This window comes from Chelmon rostratus, chromosome 23 (genome assembly GCF_017976325.1).
Source record: "Chelmon rostratus isolate fCheRos1 chromosome 23, fCheRos1.pri, whole genome shotgun sequence".
Lineage (NCBI taxonomy): Eukaryota > Metazoa > Chordata > Actinopteri > Chaetodontiformes > Chaetodontidae > Chelmon > Chelmon rostratus.
The window spans coordinates 15,517,536-15,533,584 of record NC_055680.1 but is presented as its reverse complement, the minus strand read 5'-3'; the positions used below and the strand labels follow the sequence as shown (position 1 = coordinate 15,533,584).

General features: G+C 44.5%; 1 protein-coding gene across 2 annotated transcripts in view; it reads left to right on the top strand.

Annotated features, from left to right (window-relative positions):
• Positions 1-13,803, top strand: part of clcn5b (chloride channel, voltage-sensitive 5b) — a 32,465-nt gene extending 18,662 nt beyond the window's left edge. For both annotated transcript variants that reach the window (XM_041965203.1, XM_041965202.1), the window contains exons 9-17: positions 554-788; positions 909-1,084; positions 1,557-1,697; positions 3,019-3,205; positions 4,877-5,019; positions 5,094-5,243; positions 5,440-5,545; positions 6,446-6,662; positions 12,667-13,803. In XM_041965203.1, the coding sequence (XP_041821137.1) occupies positions 554-788; positions 909-1,084; positions 1,557-1,697; positions 3,019-3,205; positions 4,877-5,019; positions 5,094-5,243; positions 5,440-5,545; positions 6,446-6,662; positions 12,667-12,757 (1,446 nt within the window). In that variant the 3' untranslated portion in view covers positions 12,758-13,803. The remainder of the gene's footprint in view (positions 1-553; positions 789-908; positions 1,085-1,556; positions 1,698-3,018; positions 3,206-4,876; positions 5,020-5,093; positions 5,244-5,439; positions 5,546-6,445; positions 6,663-12,666) is intronic.
• Positions 13,804-16,049: the final 2,246 nt, after the last annotated feature.

The window sequence follows — 16,049 nt, the reverse complement described above, 5'->3', positions numbered from 1 at the left end:
TATTTACAAATGAGGTCAGACATTAAATATATCGTCTTTGTGCTGTTTTCAATTGAGTATATGTCAAAAGGGATTAGTAAATTATGACATTCTGTTGCAGTCACTGAGATTTTGGTTGTGGGGGCACAGCAGCAGGCGGTCTGTGAGCATCTGGAGTCCAGATCATTAAAAATGAGTAAACAGTTTAAAATCTGGAGTATCTATTGATCTATGGAAAGGACAGATGGTGAAATCAGTTTTAATGATCAAATAAATGGCATCAGCAATGTTTGGAGTCAGGGTTGCATCGTCAAAGTCCTGGGCATCACTCAGATTTAAAGAAAAACAAGTTTTGCTTTGTTCTAAACGTTTAACAGTGTTTCATATTCAAAATTCAAGCCCACAGAACAAGAGAGGAAGCAAAGATATTAACGTTAGAAACTACAACGCGGAAGTAAATGTTCACGTTTTATTTCTTGAGCATCCGTCTACATTTATACTGACACCAGGTTTTTCTGTCCTAATGCAGAATCTCTATGATCTCGCGTGTCACATGTTCCCCTCTGTCCTTCAGGTGAGCTATTACTTCCCCCTGAAGACGCTGTGGCGTTCGTTCTTCGCCGCCCTGGTCGCAGCCTTCACCCTGCGCTCCATCAACCCGTTTGGAAACAGCCGCCTGGTGCTGTTCTATGTGGAGTTTCATGCCCCGTGGCACCTGGTGGAGCTGGCGCCCTTCATCCTGCTGGGGATATTTGGCGGCCTCTGGGGGGCGCTGTTCATCAAGGCCAACATCGCCTGGTGCAGGAGACGTGAGTAGTGAAGTCATGGAGAATGTGTGTGTGTGTGTGGATTTATTGGTTTAAACGGGACCTTTCCCTTTTCTTTTTAGCCTCGGTGCACCTATAATCAGTGTTTTTTGTCTCCGACAGGTAAATCCACTCGTCTGGGTCACTACCCCATCATCGAGGTGCTGGTGGTGGCTGCTTTGACCGCTGTGGTCGCCTACCCCAACAGCTACACCAGGATGAGCGGAGCCGAGCTCATCTCCGAGCTGTTCAACGACTGCTCTCTGCTCGACTCCTCCCAGCTCTGCGGCTACCAGCAGGTCAGCCGTCGCCTCTTTGTGTGTGTTGTGAATGGCACATTATGGGCTGTTTTTACCCTGTTAAAGGCAGAACGAGTGGGACCCTCAATTAAAACAACACAAAGACTCATCACTTATGACCCGCTCTGTGCGCCGGCGTATTTATCTGCAGAGATGCTGCTCTCTGCTTTTAGTTTGCGACATTTCTGGGCGTCAACCTGTTGGACAGGGGGTGTGAAGCCCCTAGCCAATAACAGCGTGCGGTGTGTGTGTGAGGGTGGGACGGTAGAAACGTAGCGACCAGGTGCCAGATCGTGAGCAGCAATCGAGCCGGGGAGGAGGGGCCAGCTGACCGCAAACGACAAATCCTGCTCAAACTGCCTTTAAGTGATTTCATCTGTATTTTCTGCCCTTTTCTCTGTCTAACTTTAACTTTCAAACTTCTCAAATTGCTTTTTTTTTGTGCATTTCTTTCTTTTATCATACTTTTCAGCCGGCCAACACATCAGAAACCAGTGCAGGTAACAGTCTAGCTGACCGTCCTGCAGGAGAAGGCCTGTACACCGCTCTGTGGCAGCTAGCCCTCGCCTTAGCCTTCAAGATGATGATCACTGTGATTACCTTTGGCATGAAGGTTGGTCCTGTCACACGCAGAAACGTTACGACACAATAAATATGACCACTTTTTGGCTGCTTCTGGTTTCTGATTAATTGTCGCTCTATGAGAAATCTGTGCAGCTCAGCGTGTGAAAATGCCGCAGGGACAGCTGTCTCTGATGTGCCTGGAAGCAGACTGTGAGCTAGCATCATAGTTTCATTCACCGAAATTGCAGATGACGTGTAACCGAACCTCTGGAGCCTTTTTGGGTGGTTTACGTGCCGAGTCGCAACAGCATGACTCACTGTCATGTGGCTCTTTAGTGGGTCAAGTTAGTGACTGTGGGGTTTGCATGTTTATGAAGAGAGTTTGTGCTCTGTTTTAGGACAGAGGCTGTAGACTACCAAGGCCCTTCATTTGGATGAAAATGGAAAAATGTTTTTAGCATAATTATCACACTTTTCTCTTCCTCATCTGTTCAAGACCAGAACGCTGCAGTGCCAGTTATCGTTCATACTGCCAGCACTCTATTTCCTCATGTGTTATTCCAAACTATAATGACTCGAATAATCATAATAAATAGGAAACGTTACAATTGCTGTTAAACATGCCCTTATGTCTAAATCGACCACAGTATATTTTGTGGCAAACCATTTGTTAGATGTTTAAATACTACTCACAGATAGTAAATACAGGGACTTGAAGTAAAGTGGGAGAATGGTTGTGCACACAGTGTAAGACCCTGATGAGCCCCCCTTTTCTTTTCTTTTTTCGTGAAGAAAAGAGGTCGCACTCAGTCATACATTGTTAAATAAGTTCACTCAGTCGTCTGTCTGTGTCACCAGTCGCTGTGATTTCACCTAGAACAGAATCACGTAGAGTTGACAGGTGAACATGATCAGTCACTGTGACTCCGTCCAAAATGGATCAAACTACAGTTGGTAAGCAAATATATTCCAGGATCTCACAAGGAAACATAACTTCTAAAAGACACATAGTTGTAATCCACACCAGATATAATGTGCAACACAACAAAGCTTCTTCTTCTTTTTTTTTTTTTTTTTGAACAATTTTGCAACGAATTTAGTAAATTGTTCAAGGCTGGACGGCTGGAAGCGTTTTGTGCATTGCCAGGCAGATGACTGAGATTACCAGAGGTTCCATCCCTAAAAAGCAATAATCCAAAGCAGAGACGTGGCACCTTTAAGCTGTTAGTCAGTCTCACAAATGCCCATCATCTCTGTCAATAGCTTGTGTTCTGCTTTGCATTGACTCTGCCTTCTTCTGAGAATCGGTAAAACAAATGAATTTAGCTCCGCGGCGCTGGCTAATGCTCCATCTCCATCTGTCCACCCAGGTTCCCTCTGGCCTCTTCATCCCCAGCATGGCAGTCGGAGCCATAGCTGGCAGGCTGCTGGGTGTCGGCATGGAGCAGCTGGCCTACTACAACCACGACTGGTTCATCTTCAAAGGGTGGTGCTCGCCGGGAGCAGACTGCATCACCCCGGGGCTCTACGCGATGGTCGGAGCCGCCGCATGTTTAGGTGAGACACCTGACAGCAGCCTGGAATCTATGAAAAGTTCTCCGATCAGGGTGTTTTCTGCGTGCCTCTCTGTGGTGGGGTCCTGTGCACATACAACTGGCAGTATGCCAGAGGGATTAAGATTACATGTTCAGTTTGATTCAGGAATGTGTCGGGATGCCCCCGGGAGCAGCTGGATGTGGGCTCGGAAAGCTCCGTTCGCTTCCCCTGCAGAGCTGGATGCAGCAAGAGGTCAAAAACGGGTGGACTGAGGGGGAGCCCACCAGTTTAGATCATTCATTTATTAATGAATAATTTAAATTCTTATTAGGGCAGTTGAGTTTTTTTGAAAAATAAATAGATTTTTGGCTCCTATGTGGACTCATCATCCAGCATCCCTTTACCCACGTTCTCTGCTGCTGTTTCGCGAGTGCTGCCGGAGGACGAGAACGAAGCGTTTGCTTGTACCTTCCAGTTCCTCCGCCGAGGTGAACAGATGATTGGTGCGCTCCGTCACTCTCAGGAGCTGTTTCGTGTAAAGACAGATGGGCAGAGTCAAAGTTAGAGTCACGGTTCTTTGTTCCTGAAATATTTTACAGATATATTTGCGTCGCTCTGAACGACTAAAGTAGCATTTAATGCAAGAGGCCAAGAATCACTTCCAGCAATAAGGAAAAGTCAAAGCCAACGATCGTATTCTTTTTATGACTTCATTATTTGTCTCTCTGTTTGTAATTTCCTCATTCAGTTTTCAAAAAAAAGGCTGTCAGCAGCAGTTACCCAGAGGATGTTTGTGTCCTTAACTCCTAAATTACAAATGTTCTCTTATTACTCTTGTCCTTGAGTCAGTGTAATGGTATGTGTATGGTCGTGTGTGTCGTAGCTCCCCATGGGAATGTTCGCTTATCTGTTTATTATTGTATTATTCTTCGACTCACTTAAGGTTTTATTACTGGCTATGACTTGTTTTACGTCTCATTGTAGTTACTGTGTGCTTTTGTTTTATGTGGGTTCAAGAAAGCAAATTCCTGTTCGTCACGTTGAAATGGGAATGAAGTATTGGATCAATCTAATGTGAGCGTATGAGCATTTTCCGGACCCTCCTCAGGCTGACAGAATGCCAAACTTCACTGTGACTGGTGAGCGTGTTTCTCTGCCGGCCTCTTGAGCAGGTAGCCATGGAAACCGAATAACAAAAGCGGCTGGTGGATGCGAGTTTCAGCCAACAATCTTCTGAGCGTATAATCATCTCCGTTTTCGCATTTCTGAAGCACTGAGCAATGAACCCACAATGGACGTGTAACAGCCTTTCGTGTCCAGTAGCCTCCAGCTAGTTGTTTAGAGGAAGGAAGCCGCAGAAAAAGAAGCAGCGAGTTAAAAGCGGAGCTTTGGTTTGTGGCCGCTCCCATCAAGACGATTATAATTGGATTCGGGGTGGAACCGCCGACCTAAACGACAACATTTTCCGTGTCACGCTGAGGGAAAATAAAGAGCTCAAACTTTCAGATAAAGAAACGTCCAAACTAATTTATGAGTGAATAAAAGTTGCAGCTCGAGGCAAACTCGACTAGTTTTAAACGGCAGCAGGATGATACTGCTGTTCATGTAAATGAATCAGACAAAGACTCACTGGGAAGGACTTTGAGTCACCTGCAGAGTATTTTTAACATTTTCACCCCCTGCTGTTTCCAGGCGGAGTCACTCGTATGACGGTGTCGCTGGTAGTCATCATGTTTGAGCTGACCGGCGGTCTGGAGTACATTGTCCCCCTCATGGCCGCCACCATGACCAGCAAATGGGTGGCAGATGCTTTCGGAAGAGAGGGAATCTATGAGGTGTGTGATGTGGTTCTGTTCGTTTCTGTGTTCCTGAACGCTGTACGAGGCCTAAAGTTTCAATGTCTGCGCAGGCTCACATCCGGCTCAACGGATACCCGTTCCTGGAGCCCAAAGAGGAGTTTGAGCACAGCAGCCTGGCGGTGGACGTGATGAGGCCCAGGAGGTCGGACCCGGCCCTGGCCGTGCTCACGCAGGAGGGCATGACTGTAGGGGAGGTGGAGGTGTGGTCGCATGCACACACACATGCATGACAGCATACAGTAGATCAATACATGCACATGTGGTTATTTTAAAGCAGATCGTGTTTAGATATGAGACAGATACACATTCACAGCTTACAATCTCTCTTTTAAGGACTTGTGGATGTGTGGTTGTACCGTATTACATATAACATATATTGGTTGTATTCGTCCTCAGGCCTTGGTGGAGGGGACTCATTACAGTGGCTTCCCTGTGGTCGTCTCTCAGGAGTCCCAGAGGCTTGTGGGATTTGTGCTCAGAAGAGATCTGCTCATATCAATAGGTCAGAACTGTGTGTGTATACATGGAAATATACCTGCTGTCCATCACAATAAGAAAGAACATCATCAGGCTTCAAGCACATCGTATAACTTTATTTATACCATGGTCTGGGTGAATACTCCATTCTGATTGGCTGCAGGGTGTCCGTTAAAAAGTGTTATAGGACACCTATAAAAGAAGTTCCGGTCAAATAGCCTGATTGTTCTAAATTATTGCGCTGGCTCAAACGCTAGTTGGTAACCGTGGCAACAGAAACTCAGAACATACATTAACATACGTTATTTCACAGTTTATTTATCACAACGGCGAGACAGTAGACAAAACATGAGTGATTTTATAGTTTCATTCAACCTATTTGGTAAAAACGATTTAGGAAACTATCTGTGGACTTTGATTCTTTGAAACAAATTTTCGCATCATCCTCTGGACAAACACGAGCGGTAAGAGGTGCACTTCTCCTCTGAAATGATACTTTGTAACGTAACATAACGTTAATCAATCATCTCACTTCCCGCCACTGATCAGGCCTAATATAAGAGCTGCGGCCGACTGAGCTGCAGGTTCTGTGGCCAGAGCTGGTTACCTTGGCAACGCGTCACAACGAGAGATATTAAATAGTCCGCTCGGCCGCTTCTTGTGAAAAACTTAGGATTTTAATGGTAAAAAAACAACATTAAGGTATTCATAATTGATTTAATATTTATTTTTTCTTAAGTGACCATGGTATAAGCGGGATAATGCCCTTCGAGGTGATAATGGACACCTCGTCGGGCATTATCCCTTACATAATTGTCAGTTTCTAATTTTTTGACCTCCTAATTTGTCTTTATTTCTGAGTTCAGCAATAAATGCCATCATGTCATTTTATTTATTCAGATTTTTGTTTGATAATCAATTTCAGACAACGCCCGAAAGCGCCAGGAGGGCGTCGTCAGCGCCTCCAAAGTCGTCTTTACCGAGCACGCTCCGGCTCAGGCGTCTGATGCTCCGCCGCCCCTCCGCCTCAGAGGTATCATGGACCTGAGCCCCTTCACGGTCACCGACCACACTCCCATGGACATCACTGTGGATATATTCAGGAAGCTGGGGCTACGCCAGTGTCTCGTCACACATAACGGGTGAGAGCAGACTTCATTTTATTGATTAACTCCTAAAATGTGGTTTTGTCAGGATAAAAACTTATCAGAAAGAGCATTTGTGGCATTTGCTCGAATGTACCATTCAGGACAATAAAGAAAGGAAGAAGGGGCTGATAGAGGGGAGAAAAGACAAACCGACCACACTCCCACGCCCATAGGTATTAAAGTGAGATATCGCCAGGAAGTTGTGCTTGTGGATGGACAGAGGTGGTGACAGATGGATGTGTGGGAGTGCCGTCGGGTCATTAGTTAAAGGAAAAGCAAGAAGGCACAGCAGTTGGGGAGGAAGACACAGACGGTTAATGGAGGGAGGAGAGAGAGCACAGAAAATTCTTCAGGTGTCTTTTCCCAAACCTCTTCACAGACACTGACCTCGTCGTTAGAGCGCCTCTCAGGCGTGGTATCTGCCCATTGACATAATGGCTTTTGGGCATTTAGATGTCTTTTAATGGGAAACATCCTTCTTGACACCATGGAGATGTGATAGAGACAGCAGCAAAGCTCGCGTGGTACTTGGCGTCTGGCCACAGAGGACGAAAAAGAGCAGTTCTCTAATTTGGCGTCGGACCAATTTCGTGCCGGTCATTTATTTCACGTTTGTAAAAATCTGCCGCTTCAAAGTGGTCGAGACATGATTCATGACCTGTTGGGAAACTGAGCAGAAGAAGAGTGTGTTCCACTTCCTGATGGAGTTTTCTTTGTCTGCTAAACCCTGTGAGCATCTGTTAGAGAAAGGAAGAGGAACTCTAAGGCCGGGATGAGAGCTGTGTTTGTGGATGTCCTGTAGCACTGTTGTGGACGGTCGTGTGCTCATCAGCAGACACAACCGTCTAAACTGAGAATATTCTGCCTCACAGAGTTTCAGGGCTGCAGGAACAGTTTTCAGTATTGATTATTTCTACTCTTGTCAATGAATCAATTCATCTTTTAGTCTATAAATGATGCTCATTTGAATATATTGTCCAACCAACTAAGACATTTAGTTTACAATGATGCTGGAAATCTTCACATTTGAGTGGCTTTGATTGAAAAGTACCTTTAAATGATTAATTGATAATCAAAATTATAGCCAATGAATTTTCACCTTCATTTCTACAAAGGTTAACACAGTGTGGTGACACAAATGCACAGCCAGGATACAGAGCTGTGCACATAACACACACACGCACATACACAAGATCTGACATGTTCAAACTAGGAATCAGCAGATGTGGGGTTTTTTTTTCATTTTTTTCAGATCTTTAAGACCTTCAGCACATGTTTAATTAAATGCTGCAAAAGAGAAACTTTTCAACATTATCTTCATAAAATGTGCACACAGAAAAAAAAAAGTATATATATGTATATGTATATTTATATATATAGACACACACACACACACACACATATATGTATATATGTGTGTGTGTGTGTATATATATATATATATAAACAAAACCAGCTGATTACTGCAACAGGTTTATTCTGTGTGGTTTCTTACAAAGATATCAACTAAATGATTCATATTTAAGACTATACCCTTGGAGACTTGATACGTAGGACGCCCGGGTGACTCAGTCTCTCGCCTGCGTTGGTAGACCGAAGGTGAGTTTTGACCAGTTTCAGAGCAGAAGAGCTCACGTTCACATGAAGCTGGACCTGCTGGTATTAAAACTCATATATAATAAAGCTAAAGGAACAGCGTTCGATCGTGGGGCCTCTGCATTCCATTCCTCATTCTCTCTTTACTTTCCTGTCGAGCTCATCTCGCACTTTATCTCAGACTGGGTAGAAAACATCTGCGTGAAATCAGGCTGCCGGGACCTTCTCCCGCCTCCTGTAGTAAATACTCGGTGTCCCTCAGGCGGAGAGCGAACGCCTCACTGAGAGCGTCGTTCTGAACTGCTTTGGCTTTCTGAATAGACTTCAACCATGTGACATTTCTGTCATGCCGTGCTGTGGTCTCTCTTTATTATCTGACTCCAGTGTTTCATCAATAAGTCAATCATCAGTAATGACGGTTGCTATTTTCTTGCCAGTAAAAAAAACAATAGAGGTTATTATCATGATGTAGGTTATTCTCCAAAGTCACAGACAATTCTGGTCTGTCAGTGAATGTGGATAAACATTACATTAGATCAACTTGGCCAACATTTGCTGCATCAATTTCTTGAAATCATTTTCATTCACTGCGTTTATTTGCCAGTCGCCCTCAGGCTGCTGTTCCCAGGCTGTTACTTCCAATCGACTTGCCTAGATTTTGATATTTATTATTGTCTTTATTTTTATTTTCATCCTTCTTATCATTATCAAGTCAGTTTTATTCTCCATCTTATTTGAAATTCATTTTTTATTTGTTTTTATTTCCATTATGTCTTTTCTATGTGAAACACTCACTTGATGCATGTGATTTCTTTCTTGGAAAGCCCTTCGTTTATAATACTACTACTACTACTACTACTACTAATAATAATAATAATAATAAGACTAATACTACTGTGACTACTACTACTACTACTACAACTAATAATAATAATAATGACAATACATTATTATTATTATGATTATTATTATTATTATTATTATTATTATTATTAGTAGTAGTAGTATTAGTATTATTAGTAGTATTATTATTAGTATTATTATTAACGTATAAGCAATCAGATAGGGCTGTGGGCGGGCATGCAGGACCACAATATGTTTTCTACAGACAGAGAGCGGTGGCTGTACGGGGGTCAAAGTTTTCAATTAATTTATTTTGCTGGCAATCAGATAACGACAAAAAAAATCCAACAAACAATTCCGCTAATTGCAAAAATCTGATCTGTCTGTGTCCAAACGCAGCTCCAGGGATTAGCGAGTGGAATTCCTGGGTGTATTTTGGATTTGAAGTTGTGTATTTTATTTCACAGGATTCTCGTAGTTTGCACAGACGTGTAACCGAATAGCTTGTGGTTTCTCTTCGCCACTTTTCGTTCCCGACTCACAAGGGATTCATTTTCCAGCCAGAAAGAGTCAGCCGGGGCAGTTTTTGTTGAGCTTTCAGTCTGAGTCTGATAAACTTTTGTCTGGAGTCAGAGGCTAATCAGCCAGCGAGAAGCGGGCCGACATGGACGGGTATGTGGAAAAGGGATGAGAGAGAGGACGTGAGTGAAGGAAAGAGAGACTGAAAAAGAAAAGAAATGTGAAAGGAGAGAAGAGATGCGGCAGGTTTGACAATTCTTTCAGCTGCACGAACACACAGTTTATAAAAATACACAACTAATCACACAACACTGCAGAGAAAGACGTTTTTTCTTTTTCTTTAAGCCACATCAAAGATTAAATTTAGTCTCCTTGTGAGGATCAAGTTAATGAAGTTTATCTGATTCACATTTAGCTCCTTTCTTTTGAGACTCTGGGATAAAGAAATACAGAACTGACAGGTTGGCAAACATTAGTATCTTCACTTTTAGTCTGTAGTATCCCTTGAGTGTCCCTACACTTCCCATAATGCAACGTGATAGCGGCTGAATCTGTTCTGGACTCCAGCTCCTTTAACATCTTTCAAAGCGCTGGCTCCGCTGCCAGGTGGAGCTGCTCCACAGCTGGAGCGGGTGAAGTGAGCTCGCTGGGTCGACCGTAATTCAAACCAAATCCGGGGCGAGAAGAAATGAGCGTCAGCCGCCGTCCACAAGCGGCCTTGAGTCGGGCTCGTTTACTTCTCGGGCGTTCGGCCGCTCAGCCCGCGTGGCAGCTGGGTCCGTGAGACGACGCGAGATCACGCCAGCCGGGAATCCTCCTCACCGGCCTCCCTCGTCTCGCAGCCTTGCCCGCGGGCACGTTTCACATCGCACGCGGCCGTTGAAAGGCTGCTGACAGGTGCAGCGACTTCTGCGGGACTCGCTCACATTCGCTTCAGATGGGCTGCTTGTCGGCCAATAACTGAAGAATGAGTTTTTTTTTTTCCAGATTGGATCCACGTGTGACATGAAAACTGAACATCGCACGTTCTTTATGGGGCAGATGGTGAAAGGGAACAAGAGGCGCACAAAAGGAGGCGAGCGAAGGGAGGGATTGGGATTGAAGCCCTGCAGGCGTACGATCTCTGTGGCCGTCTTGTGTGATGGATACTGGTAATTTCACTGCTCTGACTGGCAACAATGGTATTTTCCCAGGCTATCTTTAGTTTATCTTTAGTTTATGTGTCTTTATTATATTTAGCTCAAGGTTGCCGGGTCTGCAGGAGTCGTATCTAGTTGAACTTAAAAACACTCCTCGCCTGGGTTTGTTTCTTTTCTTTTGTCAGCTTCAGTTTATTTTGCAAAACAGACATGCTACAAGAGCTTTACTCAGAAATGGGATACGTAATTGTGACAGAGCCCACAAAAACATCCCCTCAGCCTTGAGTTTTCTTCTTCTTCTCTGTGTATTTGTAATCCCCGTCACGCTGGTCAGGCTCCAGTGAACGAACCAGTCCCGGCAGATCACTTGTTTTTGTGTTGTGATATTCGCTCATTGGGCCTTTCCTGCAGACGCTGTCCGTTTTATAACAATACTTAAAAGCTGCTTGTTTTATTATTTTGTTCTCTGTTGAAGCATACGGCTGGTGATATTCTATATTTTTGTTATTGCCAACGTCTCCTATGAAAAGACCAAAATAAACAGCGTGTTAGTCCATCTCTTAATACGTTCTGACATCTTCAGGCTTCCTGTGGCTTTCAGCCCTGAACACCCATTGGTTGCTTTTGAAGACGGACTTAAAAAATGTTAAATATTGTCCTGTGGCAGGTTTCAGCCGCCGATTGTCAGAAACAAAAGTATTAACAGCAGCTGGACGATGTTTGTTGGAGTAAAAATGAACCACAGCGACGTCTCACCCTTTGAATTCTTTTAAAGCCTAAACTCAGACAGCCTCATTTCTGCTAAATGACCCTCTGCAGCCACAAGTGACAATTACAGGATAGTGATAAATGGTGAAATGTAGTCCAGCTGACTTCTGTAATGTTATTAACACAGCAAAATCTAATCTGAAGTTTGCTAGCATTATCTAGCATTAGCCACCACAAGCAAGCCTGGATGCAGCAGGGACTGAGAACGCATTATTTTGCTCATGAATTCATTCGTAAGAAGTCCCACTTCAAGGCAAAACTGCTCTTCTTCACATATTTTCTGTCTTTTCTGTATATCCGTCTGAATTTTCTATCTGTGTACAAACTTGTTTTCCCTCTGCATCTGACCACGTTGAACCACAAGCTGCCAGCTCTCATTGTTGTCTCAGAGCTGAATAAAATGTGCCGGGAGTGTTGCGCAATTAATGGCTGCACGTTAGGAAGTGGCAGTTGTGCTTCGTAGCCTGGTTTAGCAGAGGAAAAAAAAGCCCACATACGTGAGGATATGTTTTTCATCTGGGTGATACCGAATGAGCGTGAGCATCTTCAGTGTGTTTCCATTCACACAACCTATATCTTATCCACAACTCTCTCTCTCTGCTGTGTTGTAGCTGACTGGGAACACAAATTATTCCCAAACAACTGATTTGCACAATCAGCTTGTTGTGCTAACCTCAGCACGTGTTGCTAACAGCGCGCGGCTAAACCGTGCAGGCCGCATGCACAAACACACAAACCGTTACAGCCCTGCTGCACATGAAATACTGTCACCTCGCTCTATAGACAGCACATGAAGGCTGGAGGGACTAGATCTGACTTTACGTCTCTTTATTCATGATCTTGCTCCAAACTGTCCGGATTGTGAACGTGAAGGTATTCAGAGCTGAAGTGTCGGCTTTAATTTTTCTTTATTGTGATGACGGCCTCCTTCGCTCTGTTTACGCTGTTACTCTGATCCCCTGCTGCTTCCCTCTGGGACTGTAGTAAAACTGAATTTAGCCGCAATTTCAAGACAGGAGGCCTCCACTCAGTGTGTGCGCCTCTACTTTCTGACAGTTCTTTGATTTTCCAAGGCCAAGCCAGCAAAGTATGAAATGAAGTAATGTGCTTTTCCTTTTTCTCTTTGTCATTAGGAGGCTGCTGGGAATCATCACCAAAAAGGACATACTGAAACACATGGCGCAGATGGCCAACAGAGACCCTGACTCCATCCTCTTCAACTGAACCCCTCCGCCCTTCCTCTTCGTCATCCCTCCACCTCTCCCCCGCGGAACTGGGGGGGAGGAGAGGACACCAGCTCGGACACTCGAACCAACAAAAACGCACCTTTACCTCCTCAACTTTTAAAAGGCTGTTTAGAGGAAGCCAAGTAAGTCGAGCCCCGTTTGCACAGGAACATAGAGAACAATGGATTTTCTTTTCTTCTTCGTGCGTGTGTGTGTGTGTGCGTGTGTGAGATGGGGGTGTTTGGCTGTCTGACAGCGTGTGCACCACTGACAAAATAAAAGCTCAGAAACAATGACTCATCTGACGCTGCAATTTCATGCTGGAGGAGACGGACGCAGGAGGACGCAGGACAGATACACAACGGAATATTTCACATCTGCTCCTTTTGGCTTTTTCCATCCTCCTTTCTTTTCTTTTCTTTTTTTTTTTTGGAAAAAAGTGAAGAAAAAAATAAATCGCCGTCCTCCATTGGCCACTCTGCTACACCTAAGAGAAAAACATTTTGAAAGGAGGTGGGAACAGACGCTCCTCTGACAAGAGGAGAGGGGAGAAATAATGACATCAGGGCAGATAAAGAGAGGTTTGGGGAGCTCCGTGCCTGCCCTCCGGCCCCTCACAGCGAGCCCAGACAGAGCACTCTGGGCTGGGCTGATGGATGCGCAGCCACCCCCCCCCCTCCACTCTCCTCCCTCCCTCTGTGAGGTTTAATGTAGCCCCGGGCGAAGCATACAGGAGTGTGAGAAGAGGATCTAACACACACACTTACACTCCATTAAGACTTCACGACAGCCTGGGAACTCTCCAGAAACGTCTTTTTGTCATAGACTCTTGAGATCTGAAATGCGGTGCGAGACTCCAGCCTGGGAACGACGCAGAGCTGTCTTGCCGTGTGATTGGCAACACAAACAGCTATATCCTCCGACAGAAATCATGCACAGGTAGCGGCGACGCTGCAAAAACCCACGTCCTGCCTTAACGAAGGGTTCAGGGCTTTCTCAGCCGCCGTGGAAGGGCTAAAAAAAAAAAATGCAAAGAGAGAATCGTGACACACAGATTAATTTATGTAAATGTAAAAATTGTTCGTCCCACTAAATTATTTCACTTAAACTTAAATGAGTGTTTTGTGTCTGTTATTTCTTTGCTTTGTTTACATTTTGGTTCCACGCGGATAAAATACCAGACATACTTGAATTCATTAAGCGGATTTGTTGTTTGTTTCTCATGTCCCTGCTCACATTCCAACAATGTAAGATGAAGGATGCAAAGGGAGACGAGTCTGAATGAGCCCTGGTGGTGGGAGGAGTTCAGCGCCTTGCTCATCGACACTCGGGCAGCCCTACAGTCTCCCAGCTCAGACGTTTTACCACCGTGCAGTTGCCTGCTGATCCTCTCACGAGCTGAATAATATTATTCTAGACTATTTTTAACCCTGTAAAGTCTGGGCCTCATGCTCTCTCTCACCCTCATAAAGTTCAGCTCTTGGTCTCTCGTCTCTGAACTCTTTGTTTATCCACTGAATTGATTTTCTCTTCTCGCTCCGTCACACCTGGGAGCTGCTCTGCCCTGCCAGTAAAAACACTCCACGGATGCTGAAATTTGAGGACATAATGAGACGCTTTGCTGACCATTTTAGGAGACGCGCGGCCAGTTCGGGCACATAAAGGCCATGCGTCCTGGCAGCGAGCGCTTGGCAAAGATACTGTATGTTCATTTAGATTGTTTTGGTTTTACAGACCAGAACTGTGCTGTTGCTACAACCCTGATTCCAAAAAGTCTGGACGTTGTATAAAACCTAAATAAAATTGGGACGCACGAACTGATGAAGCCTGCTCGGATGAGAGGCGAAGCATCTTCCAAGACAAACAGACGATGTCCAGTCGCGAACGATTGAATGCCCTAAAGCCTAAATACTATCAGAATGCAATCATTTTCAAACAAACTGCTCTTGTAGTAACATCCTTTATCCAATCATGTGTTCACAAGGTGGTGAACCTCGCTCCATCCTCACTTGTGAACGACTGAGCCTTTCAATCATGATGCTATCACCTGTTACCAATCAACCTGTTTACCTGGAATGATCCAAACAGGTGTTTTTGGAGTGTTCCACATCTTCCCCAGTCTTTTGTTGCTCCTGTCCCAACCTGTTTGAAACGTGTCGCTGCATCAGACTCAGAATAAGCGACACACAGACAAAGTTAGCTTCTAGCTGGTGAACACTGTGGAGCATTTAGTGGCTAAAGAGCCAGATATTTATCTCAGGAGTTGGTGGAGACCAAAAACATAGCTAAAAGGAAAAGCAGAGTGACTATTAGACTTAAATTCATCATGTGGACCCATACATGATCACTAATGAATGCTACAGTTGCGGCATGTGTTCAGCTGGATGTGTAAATAGTTGAGTGTTTGCCAATTAATTTGCTGTATCAACTTTATAAGGCGATGATTTGTCAGTGTTGTCCTTCCAGCTTGTTTCTGCTGCCCCCAAGTGGTCAAACTTCACGTGGAGTTGAGACACCTTCACATTAGCCAGCCGCAGTAGTCGCATACATAAACCACCAAAACTCCACAGAAAGATTAAACATCTGGCTAATGTAGTCACCTGAAGTAGTCTTTGTTTGTATGAGGCAGCTCTGCTGTGATTGGTCAGTTCTTAAAGGGACGCTGATGGGTGGAGTACTTAAGCTGATGGACAGGTCTTTACACATGTGGAGTTTTTTTTTTCCTTTGCTTTGTTCATGGCAGCAAATTGATTCTGTTTGATGATTTATGTTTACAGTTGGAGCCACCTGGCAGCTCGTCACCAGGATGATTCAGCGCTTTCTCGAGGACTTCATCTCCGAAACGAGTCCGATTGATTTAGGTCTAGTCCACACGTATTTTCCTCCTTTGTTCTGTTCCGCATACTGTTTCAAAGAAATCTCCTTCCAAATGAAAACAATGGCACATTGAGGAAGGTGTGAGTGAGCAAAAGTCAAAATATGCCAACATCCTTCCTCTTTTTCTTACATTGCACAAACTGTCTCCTCACTTGATGTTAAACAAATGAGGTGTCACAACCCAAAAAAAAATCTCCCCTTTTTTTCCTGTCTGCACATCAGCGCTGGAGTTTCTGAGCATCTTCCCAGTCCTGGAATGAGTTTTCCAAAAAGTCTGTTTTCACTGACCTGAAAGCAGTTTGTGTGTGGGTGAAAGGCCAAAAAGAGGTAGCTGTGTACGTGTGGACAATTTGTCTGCGCGAAGTCAAACGGAACGTTATTGGTTCTCGGCCGAGTCCTGCGTGACTCTGCCG